This window comes from Microcebus murinus, chromosome 14 (genome assembly GCF_040939455.1).
Source record: "Microcebus murinus isolate Inina chromosome 14, M.murinus_Inina_mat1.0, whole genome shotgun sequence".
Taxonomy (NCBI): Eukaryota; Metazoa; Chordata; class Mammalia; order Primates; family Cheirogaleidae; genus Microcebus; species Microcebus murinus.
In genome coordinates this window covers 22,781,638-22,794,910 of record NC_134117.1, presented here as the reverse complement: position 1 = coordinate 22,794,910, position 13,273 = coordinate 22,781,638, and the positions used below count along the sequence as shown (strand labels likewise).

The following is a 13,273-nucleotide window of genomic DNA, read 5'->3' as shown; positions in this document are numbered from 1 at the left end:
AGGGCTTATTTTCAGGGGATGTGTTATTTTCCCCTCAAAGCCTCAGCTTGCAGCCCGCACAGGATGGCCGGGACCTGACAGGGGGAGCCGACCTTGTTGGTGGGGCTGCCCGCACCTTTCTGGTCACCTCTGGGATAGTAGCTGTCACGACGGGGCAGATGAGAAGGGCTGCTGGTCTTTTTTACCGCTCCGCAATGAAATGCATGGGTTGTGCAGATACATTGCGTAGCCACACCCATCACTAGGTCTTATATTTGGGGCAGGGCTTATATTGCGCAAATGCTTAGAAATCCTGCTAGGGCATATTTTATGGGTAGGTCCTATTTTCAGGGAAACATGGTATTTGGATGCTTCTGTATTATTCACTCAGGGCTTTACTTTTTCTTGTGCTTTTTCTAGAGCACAAGTTCCCGAAGGTTTTTAGATGGAGACTCTGTCTCATACTTCTGAATTTTCCCCATCTCCAGTGACTGATGGATTTACAAAAAGTCATGAATGGATTAAAGTTGATTCCTGTGTAGGGCTCACCTGTGAGGCCTCGGGGTCCCTTCTCTCCCTGGTCACCTAAAACAAACACGGGGAGGGGAGGAGGAAGCAACGGTTGTGAGCAAGGAAAACAATCTCACCCAGTAACAGGCCCCCTGGCTGAGGGATGGTTCTCACTGCGTGACGTTGGCGAGAACACGGCAATAATGCAGATCGGACGCGGCTGAGGAGCACCACAGTCCATCTCTGGCGCTCCCAGCCACTGACCCCGGCCCCGGCTGCTGCACAAATGGATGCCATGGGCAGAGGGAGGCCCAGACTAGAGGACACACCTGGGAATGCTGCATCCTCACCACCCCAGGACCACCAACCACAGCCATGTGACATCGACACTTGTTTCCCTTCTTTGTGCCCCACTGCCCTGAGAGGATGGACTGGAATGAGCTCTTAGGTCCCTCTCAGAGTCCCTCTGGTTCTTAGCCAGAGCCCTGTGCATGTTGGACCCTGTGGCCAAGGGCCCAGCTGGGCTCTCAGGAGTGAGGTAGACCACGGTGACGACCAAGTAGGCAGCATACCTTTGGGTCCTGGTGGTCCCATTGGTCCTTTGTCACCTGAAAAAGAAGTGGACACCTCGGTATAAAGAGCCCTGGGGGTAAAAAGCCCTTCAGGAGATGACCAGGAAGGGGCAATGTCTGACTCTGAAGACAGGGTCCCCCACCCTCACCTCACCTACCCCTCTCACACCTGTCAGCCTGCACAGGCTGTGGGTCACTTCCATCAGACCCTCCCTGTCCCCCCAGACCTCCTCCCCCAGCTCACCTTTGACACCAGGGAGTCCCACTTCACCTCGGAGCCCTTGGAGACCCATGGAACCTGCCAAGCAGAGGAAACCATGCAGGTAGATGAGTGTCCCCAGTCTTGGAAGGGATGGATATACATGCACACATATGCACACACATGCACACACAGGGACATGTCCCTGCAGTGAAATCAAGGGCTGCTTCCCACAGATCCTCCCCCAGTCCCCGCTGAGTCGTCCTGGTCCGGGTGCCCAGCCCCTGCCAGTGACCAGGCATCAGAACACCCGGAGAACCTCGGCAGAAACATTCGCTGCAGCTCAAGCTTCCCAAGACAGCAGGAGGAGCTCTGTGTCCACAGGGGACGATGCAGAGGCAGACACCGGCTCAGAGGAAGGCAGAAAGGTACTTCCTATTGCTGAAGCCACTGGAGGGTCTCAGACCTTGAGCCAGGTCAGAGTGGATCTGGACGGGACCCACTGCGGGACCCAACCTCAGCCACAAGGGACATATATGCACAGACTGGAGTTTTGTGTCTCCAGGAGGCTGTCTTTACAACTGCTTCTTTTGCTTTAAAAATGCTTGGTTTTCCTTATAACGTCCCTTGCTTTGTCCCAGAAATAGCACCTATTTACAAGAAGCAGCACACTGACCTGGGGGGCCCTGTGGGCCAGGAGAGCCGCTGGAACCTGAGAAGGAGGACAAGATAGCAATCAGCAGAGGGGCAGGGACAGGCCAGGGCACCTGACCCCCTGGGGAAGGGCAGGTGGGGCAGCACGGGTTCTTGGCAGGACCCCAAACAAGTGCGCCAGGAGTGACCCAGTGCAATGTCCTGGGAGGAGGCTGAAGCTGGGGTAGATCAAGAGACCCCTTACTCCTTCCTGGTCAAAGCAAGACATGTGGGCTGGGGCAGGGGTCAGGAGGAGAGGTGACCAGATGGACATTGCACTGTGATAAGGGGCCCGTCCGTCCTCCCTGGGTCATCAGACATGTTGCTTTCAATATGTGCATCTGGGCCCCAGCGAGTCAAAGAAATGATCTGACTTCTGATTTCCTGAATGATCCGTCCACCCACTGAGGGATCACATTATGGGGCCAAAGAGAAACATGGCTGGGCTTATGTTTAAAGTTAAAGCCCCACTTTTGATCCCACTCCCCCTATCAGGGACGCTTTTGTCGGGGGATGTTCTCTGGACCCACCACCCCTGCACAGGCCTGGGCAGTGGAAAGGGCCTCCTGGGATTGTGCCTGCGCGTGGCCCCTCCCTGGCAAACTTGGGCACTGTTCCAGGCACTTACTTACCTTTGGGACCCACGGAACCTGGGACACCAGGTGGGCCCGGAGGACCCGGCTCCCCGGAATCTCCTGAAGAGGAAAGGAGGAGTGAGTATGTTGAGAGACCCCCCAGTGTGGCTGCCCGCCTGCTGGAGGTCTCTGATCCGTTTGGTGCCTCTGTGAGGGCACCTGCCAGCAAAACTCCTGCAGTTCCTGCCCCCAGAGCCTCTGTATCCCATGAAGTCTGGCACCTAATGGGACTCAGTAAATATTTGTTGCTTGGTTGAGCAATATTTAAAGAGAAGGTAAAACTAAAAATAAAGCTTCTTGCTCACAGTCCGCTGGCACTGAGAGGATTTCTGGTGTCTCGTTGGTTCCCCTGATGGAAGCGGTCTCACAGTTCAGGATTGGACTGTGACACACCTGCCCAGCCCCCTCCGTGCTGGGCTGCGACTGTCCGGTGCTGCCTCTAACTCCCATCCTGCCTTGCTCCAGCCAGGAGAGGCTTGAAGGCCTGCCCCCCAGCCCACTTCCACACGAAGCCCTGCCCTGCCCTCTGCTCCCCACCCTGGCCTGACTCCTCACGCCCCTCACTCTGGGGAGGCCACTTCCCCCGCGGCCACTTTCCCCGTGCACTGTGAGCATTGCACACTGGTCCCTGCCCCAGGCCTGGGCCCCATCCTTAGACTGCTGTCTCCAGGGCCCAGCACAGCCCCTGGCTCAGGGCGGGTGCTCAGCCAGTGCTCCCGAAGGCAGGGGCGAGGGAGGGAGATGGAAGGAAGGAGGGGCAGGCATGGCAAAGGAATCGCCTCTCACCTCTGTCTCCTTTCTCTCCAAACCCAGGAGGCCCTGGTTCACCGCGAGGTCCCATGGGGCCTTCTCGCCCTCTCTGGCCCATGGGCCCTTCCATGCCGGGATCTCCTACAGACAGGAACGGCCAAGCTCAAAGTTAGGATCTGGTGCCACGGCCAGGGGTGCCACAGGTAGCCTCCGCAGCAGAGCACTCCCCTGGGGCCTCTTCCCTGGCCTCCCTGCTTCTCTCCTGGCCTCCGTAGCCTCAGCTCAGAGTTACCCTTTGGAAATGTAGGTGGATCATGTCCCGCCTCTGCCCTGGACCTGCAGATGGCTTCTCAAATCCCTGGAAGTCAAAGCTGATGTCTCCACCTCAGCCTCCCCTGGGCCCAGCTCCCGTGCCTGCTCCTGCCTGCTGCCCTTGAACTGGCCCTCGGGGCCTGGCCTCCGCTGCTCCCTCTGCCCGAAATGTGCTCCCTAGACCCCCTCAGCCGGGCTCCCTGTCTCCCTTCAAGACTTCACTCAAATGGCAGCTTCTCTCGGCTCCTCAGCACACACTCCCGAAGTCCCTGCGGGCTCAGTCTGTCCACTTCACGCATCACCTCCTAACCGGCCATCTTTTCACTAATTCATCACACTTGCTATCTTTCTCCCCCACCCCAGTGGGGCTTTCTCTGTTTTGTTCCCTGACGTCTCCCCAGTGCCTAAGGGAGGGCCTGGTACACAGCAGGCGTCATAGGTGTTTATTGAATGAATAAAAGAATGAAGAGATAAATGAATGGAAAAAGCTGTCCTTACCCACGCTGCCTTTCTGTCCCTTTGGTCCTTCTGGACCTGGGCGGCCCAGGGGTCCAGGGACACCTGTGGATACACAAGAATACTTCAGCCCTATGTCCCTTTGGGAAGCTGGCAGCTAGGACAAGAGCCCGCAATGCCAGCAGCAGCAGAGGTCACGGGACAGTACACACCTGGGATCCCAGGGAGGCCTTGGTCTCCTGCGGGAACAAGGGCGAAAGAGAGAAGTCAGCCAGGGGACCCTGCCCGATTCCTCACTGGCAGGATGCAGGTAGGTTGCTACATTTGGCAAATAAATATACAGATGTCCCAGTACATTTGAATTGCAGACAAATAATATTTTTAGTATAAGTATGTCCCAGGAAACATTTGGGACACACTTACAGTGAGAATTATTTGTTGTTTTTCTGCAATTCAAGCCTAACGGGGAGTCCTGCATTTTATCTGACAACTGCAGGTTCAGGGGCTCTGGGAGCATCAGTCCCCGTCCCCGGCACAGTCAAGAGGGGCATGGGCTGCAGGCTGGAGCCTGGGGGGAGGAGGGTTGGGAGAGGGGGCATGGGGCAGTGCCCCAGGGTGTGTGGGGGCAGGAGGATGAAGAGAAGTGGAGGGCCGCTACCCCCGAGAAATCCACTCCCTGCCCTGGGTATCTTGGGAAGCACAGGGGAGCTGGGCAGAGGGGATCCCCGTCTTCTTGGTGGTTCTCAGTATGGTTCTGGTACTTTGGTGACAGAATCACCTGGGCGATTACGATCAGACACCTGGCTCTGCCCACACCTGCTGAACCAGAGGCTCCGAGACTGGGCCCAGAATCTTCTGGGGTTCTTGTACACACTGAAGTTTGGTCAAGGAGGGCTGCTCTGTGTCCAGCCGAGGTCACTGGGTTTGGAAACCTCTTCCTGCCTATGCGCCGGTCCCATTGATTTCAAATCACTTTTCAGAGTGTGAGGTGGGTTTTCTGACACTTGCCGATTGGTTGAAACAAACCATCCACCCTCACTAGTATTTAAGGTAAAAAATTTCCGTATTATATTTACCTTTAGGGCCTTGACTTCCCATGTCACCTGAAACCAGAAAGATTAGGAAGCTGTGGGATAGGGTAAGAACCCAAGGGCCATTGCCTCCCTAGTATTTAAAAACCACGTGACCATATGTAAACAGTGTTTCGAGGTGAGGCCACACTGCGGTCTGGGGCTGTGTCCTTGGGCTCGGTGCTGGGCCTCTCTTAGTGCTGCCGTAGGTCCCTTCCCATTCTGAGATATTCTGACTCCAAAGCCAACTCTCAGCCCTCCCAACAGACACTGTAAGATCAGCTTCTCATCCTTCCATCTGGAAAAAAAGTTTTCCAATACACCGGCCTCCAACTGCAGGAAATGAGCACAGGGAAAGCTTGATCCACCATAATACCTTTCGGGCCAGGGCTTCCTCGGAGATTTCCTGCAGGAGAAAGTAAATCCCAAGTGAGTTTCACATCTTCCAGTGTCCCTCACACGCACATAGGAAGGGGGTCGTGGCATGGCGGGAAGAAACAGAGGCAAAGACTGGGAGTCAGATTCTAAATTGGGCTAGTCCACTGACGCTGGGCAACTCTTCTCTCCAGGACTCAGTTTCTCCAGCAGTCAAATGGGACCACAGCCCTGGTCTTACCCTCCTCTCAGGGCTATCGAGAGGTGGGGAGGAGGAGAGGGGCTGGGAGCGGGTGGAGCGGTGCCCACAGCCTGTGCGCACAGGACCTCGCGACCCGGGCGAGCGGGCCCTGCGCCCCGCAGTGCTCTCACCGTTCTGCTGCTCTGTCATGAGCTTGTCGCGCACGAACAGCCAGATGGCCTCCTGGCTGTGGCCGTTCAGCCCGCTTTTGCTCAGGTCCCAGCCCGCGCCGGGCGCCGCGCCCTGCAGGCGGTCCTTGCTGCTGCGCTCCATCTTCTCCTGGAAGGACAGCACGTCGCCCCGGGCCGACTCCAGCTCGTCCACGCGGGCCTTCAGCCTCCTCACCTCCTCCGCTGCAACGCGACACAGGCGGCGTCAGCGGGCGGGGGACACTTACGCGGATACAGTCTCTGTGGCCACCAGCAGGATGGGAGCCTTAAAGAAGGCTGGCCGGGTCCCCTCCCCTGCGCGGGTGGCCGAGCTCCCCCCACTCTCCCTGGGAGGCGGTGTGGGCGCCCGCTGGCAAACAGAGGTGGGGGAAAAGCAGAGGGGCTGAGCCAGCCCTGGCCTTAACATCAAAGGTCACTGAACAACGAGCGCCCGGCGGGAAGCCTCAGTTTCCCCCTCCGCACAAACGAGGTACCCAGAGCTCGTACCCAGAGCGATGAGGCCGAAGAGCAGCCCCAGCAGCAGCAGCCAGGTGAGCAGCAGGCCCAGCAGCCACTTCCACCAGCTGCAGCAGGAGCCGCAGGGGCACCAGGCTGGCGCTACCCACGGGCCCCCGCCGCTGCCGCCGTGGTGGCCGTAGCCATGAAATTCTGTGGGAGAGACAGGGCGGTGAGGCAGATGCAGGCGGCTCCTGCCCTTCTCCCTGCAAGTCCTCCGGCTGCAGGTGACTTCCAGTGGGCCCGAGTGACTGAGTGGGGCTTTTCGAGTTCCTGCGCAGCTCGGGCTGGGGCTGGGGCACAGCAGAAGTCTGTGGGACGCCGCGAGAGGGTCACTCGACCTGTTTCCTTTTTCATAAAATGGGGTTAAAAGATGACCTACTTCCTAGGGTGGCAGGTGAATGAGACCAGGCGAGGAAGTAGTTAGCAGAGGATGTGGCTCACAGCACGAGCTTAACGTCTCCATTAGGGAGATTCCGACTCTGCCACCTGCCTCTGATGAGGTCCAGATCTAAAGCTCCCCCTCGCCACGCCTCAGTTCCCACAGCTGCTCCCTGTAATCCCCCCATGCCTAGAATAGCACTCAGCGCTTGGGGGCTGCCCATAACCTTCTTCTTCTTCTTTTTTTTTTTTTAATGAAAAGGATTTTTAGGTCCCTAAGGCAGGGCAGTAAATGTTGACCTGCTTCTATGACAGGCTGGGGAGAAGTGAGGAAAGGGTGCAGGGCTGGAGGTGTGCGGGCTGGGCGTCCTCTGCAGCCCGGCTCCGAGGCTCTGTGAAGATGCACGGCAGCCCTGCCGCGCTGCTCCTGCCCCAACGCGGGCCTGAGAGTCCACAGCGGGCGCTAATTAGGGGTGGCAGGGCCTGTGAAGCACCGTCCCTGAGCCAGGCCCCTTCTACTGCCACCTCCAGCCAGTAGCCTGCCCTCTGCCCACTCCCTTCTGAGCCATTAGGGAAACTCTTTAGAGTTGGGTGGCTCAGGTGGCTCGTGTGTGCACTGGTTCTAGGCAAGGAGCCCTCGACAGGTCCATTAACCATAAGTAGCCCTGTGTTGGATCTTGTCACTGCAGGGTCCGCCCTTCTCACCCACCTGCAGAGGTGTCCTTGCCCTTAGTGGACACAGTCTTCAGGTCTCCTGAAAGACAAACACCAAGAACACAGGTTTGGACCTGAGCTTTTAAACTGGAGGAGCCCACAAGACTCCTCCAGAGGGGTGCCTCACGTTGATTTTGGTAGAGCTTTAGGTAACTATGTCCCCCAGGCACTTTGCAAAACAACAATGCGCAGAAACATCCACTCACTGGGTCCTCCCTAACCTGCTCTTTGCAATAATTACATAGATGACATGGCTTGGGAAAGAATTAATGGTGGACGAAAGCAGTGTTTTAACCCCCTTGTGACCTTAAACCTTTAAACCCCAAAATGGTTTTGGAAGAGCGTGTTAGGGGTGCCATTTGCATTCAAACAATAAATGTGCTTGTGAGAAATGACTCCAATTTCTTGGTTCGGGGACTTTGGACACAGGTTCCTAACCTGGGGTGGAGGGATCTGGGAGCGGCAAGAACGGACTTGGAGGAGGGTTGTCCGTGCGTCACTGATGCAATGTGAAAATGGAGTGTTTGTGGGCGTGTGTGGAATTTTCTGGGAAATTTTTCTATAGCTTTCATCAGATTCTGAAAAGAGTTTCTAGACTGCACTGCCCCTGGCTCCACTGGAAAAATGTAAGGAATTGCTAACTTCAAAGACTTGGAGTCTGGTTCAAATCTCCCACCTTGTCAAAATGGTAACTGATTTAATTTGCATTGATTTAAAAACATTCTATGACTTAATTTTCCTCATCCTTTACTCACCTCTCTGAAATCAATGATTTGGAGAGAGTCTAGTCTATAGGACCTTCTGAAGAAATGTGGTTATCCAAGAAAGAATCCAGGTATTTGGGAAGGGGAGGGCAGAGGAAAGCTAACAAGTCTCACAGAGCATTTTTCTATTAGTTCTGAAAATTATGGGAGAACCATCAAGGCAAGAAAAAAATCATTGTAGACACACCAGAGGAAGGCTTTTGCTTTTCTAACACACTCCAAGGTGTTGCCCATGTGGCTGGTCCGTGGACCACACTTTGAGTTGCAAGATCTCAGAAGACAAAGAGATGAAATGTACATTGGCTGAAGTCAAGATTAATGTTGATTATACTTGTTCTTACCATTAGCTTCAGCTTTTAGGTGGGAGTCAGCATTGTAGGCAGCTTGCTTTTCTTTTTTTAGGGTGTCTTCTGAAAAGGAAGCTGTGCACAGAACCCATGATAATCTGATATATTCTCTCCACAACCTGCCTTCTCTATCCCTCACCTCCCAAGGTCAAGGTTAGCCTGGTCAGAAGAGAGCTGAGCTTTCCTGGGGTTCATCTCTGCCGATCTGTGCCTATAGTTAGACTTGCTGTTGGCCAAAGACCCCTCTGGGAACCCTTCATCTGAATTTTTCTGGCTCCTTTGCATTCAAGGCAGACCTTGTGGTACCCTATCCAGGTCGTCATTTTTCATTAGAATGGGACAGCTGTGGTTTCATGATTAAAATGTGTCAAACTAGCTTGCTAGGACATTCGGTCTTCTGCACTATTTGCCTGCCTTCTGAAACCTGAGTCACAAGGGCTCAGACGTACTTGAAGCGATGCTGGCGGGGGAGGCAGTGAAGACCTTCCCGCTGTCCTTGCTCATGATCAACAGTTCCATCTCCTTCTTGGCGGGCACGTTGTCCTTCTCCAGGATCAGGAACTTACAGTCCTTGTGCAAGAGGTCATCACTCTGGACACTGGTGGTGCAGGCTGGGGAGGAAAAGAGTGGGTGAGGGGGAAGGAAAAGGTGCCAGGAGAAGGGAGAGGGAAGAAATGCCCAGAAGAGGAAGGAGAAGAGAGAGGAGGGAGAGAAAAAATGCAGGTGCATATGAGGGTCTCCTATTCTTGCAGACAGTGGTGGGGGCCCAGGCTTCCCTCCCTGCCTGGCTGGGCCTGGCCACCAAGAGGTTGGGGCAATGTCAGAAGCTCTGGGTGGCTGGGCTATAGGGCTGCCACCCTATCTGGAAATTATAGGTCTTTACTGAGTGGGTAAAAGTCCCCCTTGTCAGACGGGTCCTACCTGAACTGACTCAGTGGGTTTATCTTTATCCTTCAGGTTTTAAGTGTTACCTTCTTGGGAGGCTTTGGCTTGCCACCAAAAGCCCCCACCCCATAAACACATTGCTGTCTCTATCACATCGCTCATTGCTTTCCTTAAAAATCGATGTCATTTTCTGTAATTATCTTTACACTCTGTCTACATGTTTGTCATCTGCATTCCCCATGGGTGTGCCAGCTTGGCGAGTGCAGGAATAGATCCTGTCTTGTTCACTGCTGTATGCCCAGCACTTAGAACAGTGTCCATCTGACACAAAGTAGGTGCTCAGTAAATATTTGCTGAATAAATGAATTGTTGAATGGAAGGAAAACATACCAGGATCAGAGCAATGGAAAAAGTAGCTCGCCATGTGGTGACATGGTGTGTGGACCAAGTCATATAGATTATGTAGAAAACAGGGAGGGAGCTAGAAGCTTTTTGAGGGGCTCCCTGGCTCTTGTGACAGGGTACAAGTAACAGGTGAAGCCAAGGGCTTAAAGGGTGGAGTGCAAGTGCATGGCCCCAGGCAGGTGTGGAGGGTGGAGCTTCCTGCCCTCCTTGGACAGGTTAGGGGACACTCATGTCTGTTCACTCTTGGAAACATCCATCAGACCTTGGGGTAAGTTGCATTTGTGGACCTAAGACCCTCCCATGGTCCAATTCTGTCTTCTAATCTGCCATGTGTCAGGGCAGAGTAATTCTCCCTGCAGCAGGAAACAACACTCACCGGCAGATGTGGACACGCCGGTGTTCACAGCAGCAGGGCTCTGGGGCACGTTTTTCTTCACACCATATGCTGCTGCCATTGCTGTTGGAGAGAGAGAGAGAGAGAGAGAGACAGAGAGAGAGACAGAGAGAGAGAGAGCGCACCGAGTGAGTGAGTGGGGCAGCAGGGAGGGCCCCGTGGCTCAGGAGTAGCCCATTCAGCCCAAGCAGGGAGAAGTGGATGATGAATCAACTCTCTCCATCCCCCATGGGCAGCAAGGAGAGTTTAACTGGAACGTTCTTAGTCCTTACCCTAGACCCTCACACATCTCCTTCCCTTCTGTGTTTCCCCCTTCCCAAGTTTGCACAGGGGCCATGTCCTGGGGGGGTATACCCTAAAATCAAGCAGGTGATTGATTTGCAGTGACAGCAGGCTGCCAAGGACAGCAGTGTGCTGGCAAGACCACCAGGCTGATCAGCTTGGCTCTGAGTGATGCAGGAACACACAGGTGACACCCCCCAGGGCGCAGGTGCTGTCCACAGTACAGCCTCTGCTGTGTGTCTGACTCATGTTCAGAGCCAGCAAATGACCAAGGTTGGCATCTCTAAGGTGTGTTGGGGGGGGAGTGCTGTTTCTTTGGTGGGAAGGGTTGATTTTGGTCATGGGTATTTTGGTCCTTCTAATTCAGTTGCTGAAAAGGGATACTGTCAGTTACAGCTGCAAAGAGGTGTCCCTTCCCAGCCCCTAAGCTCCAAACCTAGGCTACCAACCTGTGGAAGTGGTGGCTGTGCCATGGGACAGGGCAGGTGAACTGGGGGCCAGATTGTTCTGCATGCCGAATACTGTGAAAGCAATAAGGACAGGTGAGTACGGGGTGCACAGAGGATGCTCTTTGGCTTAAGGTGGCCCCTGGAGTCCCCAAACTATGACGAAGGCCTTTGCAGATGACAGAAATTCCCCAACTTTCTGTTCCCACACTCTTAGTGACACAGTAATTTTTTTTTTTTAATGCCCCCATCTTCCTGACCTAGGCCAAAAGTTACTAACAGGTCCACACAACTTAAAAGCAACAGTTCACACAGAGTCTGACAGATATGGCCATCTCTCTCTCAAAATTTAAAAACATCCTAGGGCTCCCTGTTCCCTGTGGCACCTGAGTGCCCAGTGTAGGAACCGTGGGCTTTGGGGGCTGAGAGGCAAGACGTTGGCCTAGTGACTCCTAGTTTTCCCTGTAACCCTTTCTTCTCCTGACTCAAACACATACAACTCCCCTCACCTCCATCACGATTTTGAAGGTCCCTTGTTTATTTGATTGCCTGCTTGTCTTTAACGATGTGCAGAAAAGCTCATTCCTCCCTAGTCAGCAGCTTCTGTTATTAATATTCCATCCTGTCCAGTGTTTAGGGACAAGATCATGGGTCAGATATCAGCCCATCTTCCCTCAGAGCCTGGCTTAGTCAGGACATTGCAAAGCAAAATAGCAGAGATGGAAGAAACAAAGCATGAAGCTGATGTCTTCTGGGTTTGGTAGAATTCTAGTCAGCTGGAGGTGAGTGTTGAAAATTTGAATGCTAACTTTGCACTTGTAGCTATATCAGCCAAGAAAATAAAGAGGGCCCACATCATTGTATTTATTAGTCACAACAGCACAGGGAGAAGGCAGATTCCTTTTTTTTTTTTTTTAAAAAAAAAAGGATGTGAGCTGGTAACTTATTTACATATAGGCTCTTATGGTGTATGTAGAAACATAGTGAATAGATATTTCTTTAAAATTGTTGTATGTTTGCTTTGGAAGATAACCAGTAACATTATTTACCCCAATGGAGTTACTCCAATACTATGTTTATAAAAAGATCTGATAGTAGTTACTCCAATGAACTTGTTCCTAAAAAGATCTGAAACAAGATCCTTCTAACTTAACAGTGCTTTTCAACCCAAAAATGTCCTAAACTATGACTTACTTAACCCCTTTACTTCCATTGCTCCAACTCTTCTAGAAAATGAGGGTACCAGCACAGAATGTGCACACCAGTGTGGGCTCAGGTCCCCTCATCTTAGAACTTTGCCCTGGGGACTGAGTTTTCTCTGTGTTTGAGGACAGGCTTTGTCCCTTCTGCCTCCCAAATGCAGCCCCGTGGCCTCTGCTTCTGGGCTGCAGCGTGCGTGGAGGAAAGTTCTTCACGCTCCTGGGCAGAAAGGATGTGTCCTCCAGAAACCGTTCCATCCTCCCCAGCAGGAGACAGCATCCTGATATTGTTAAGCAAACAGCCCAGACAAGGTGACTCAAGACGGCGACACTGACCTGAGGAGCTGGTGCTGAGTCCAGGGTGCAGGGTGGATGAGCAGGACGCCATGTTATTCGGAACGCCGAAGACTGCAGGGCAGGGAGGAAGGCTGGTGAGAGGGATGCCCAGCCCAGAACAGGGGCAGGAATCCGATACTATGGGAGCGCCAGAGGAAATGCCAGGACTGAGTTTTTATATTTTAGTAAAGTTTTGGTTTTAGGAAAAACTTAGGTTCTTGCCTTGCAGCAGAGAACCACACGCTAGCCTGTGGTGCACCTGGGGTCATGGCTGGCAGGTGATCTCAGATCGGTCACACCTGAGTGGACAATGGGTCCAGCAGAGGCTTCCTTGTTAGTCACCCATTTTATAGAGAAGGTCCCTGAAGCTCAGAGAAGTTAAATGACTTGCTCAACGTCTCACAGTCAATTCACGTGGAGTGAAACCAGGTCTCTTACATCCCTTTTCAGTGTTCTTTTGTTATATTTTTTCTGGATACTCTGTGCTATATATTCCTTTCTGTAGGGGACCCACCAGAAGAAATACCTTCTAGATTTAATTGAACCGAAGTTCCCGTGGGAGACTCTTGGGAGGCCTGGCCACAGAGAACCTCTCCATGAAGCCCTGGGGGTGGTGAACAACCAAGGGGTCACCTAGCTCCAGGTAAAGGTGAGTGGAGTTGG

The 13,273-nt window shown here is 53.4% G+C and overlaps 1 protein-coding gene across 1 annotated transcript in view; it reads right to left on the bottom strand.

The window, feature by feature from the left end:
• The window catches only part of COL17A1 (collagen type XVII alpha 1 chain), a 45,507-nt gene that overhangs the window by 17,104 nt on the left and 15,130 nt on the right, over positions 1 to 13,273 (bottom strand). The window contains exons 11-28 of the mRNA XM_076009807.1: positions 12,611 to 12,682; positions 11,079 to 11,150; positions 10,330 to 10,410; positions 9,113 to 9,274; positions 8,658 to 8,738; positions 7,548 to 7,592; positions 6,449 to 6,610; positions 5,924 to 6,145; positions 5,553 to 5,582; positions 5,183 to 5,209; positions 4,319 to 4,345; positions 4,149 to 4,211; positions 3,375 to 3,479; positions 2,586 to 2,648; positions 1,937 to 1,972; positions 1,306 to 1,359; positions 1,062 to 1,097; positions 529 to 564 (exon numbers count right to left, since the gene is read on the bottom strand). Of these exons, the coding sequence (XP_075865922.1) occupies positions 529 to 564; positions 1,062 to 1,097; positions 1,306 to 1,359; positions 1,937 to 1,972; positions 2,586 to 2,648; positions 3,375 to 3,479; positions 4,149 to 4,211; positions 4,319 to 4,345; positions 5,183 to 5,209; positions 5,553 to 5,582; positions 5,924 to 6,145; positions 6,449 to 6,610; positions 7,548 to 7,592; positions 8,658 to 8,738; positions 9,113 to 9,274; positions 10,330 to 10,410; positions 11,079 to 11,150; positions 12,611 to 12,682 (1,374 nt within the window). The remainder of the gene's footprint in view (positions 1 to 528; positions 565 to 1,061; positions 1,098 to 1,305; positions 1,360 to 1,936; positions 1,973 to 2,585; positions 2,649 to 3,374; positions 3,480 to 4,148; positions 4,212 to 4,318; positions 4,346 to 5,182; positions 5,210 to 5,552; positions 5,583 to 5,923; positions 6,146 to 6,448; positions 6,611 to 7,547; positions 7,593 to 8,657; positions 8,739 to 9,112; positions 9,275 to 10,329; positions 10,411 to 11,078; positions 11,151 to 12,610; positions 12,683 to 13,273) is intronic.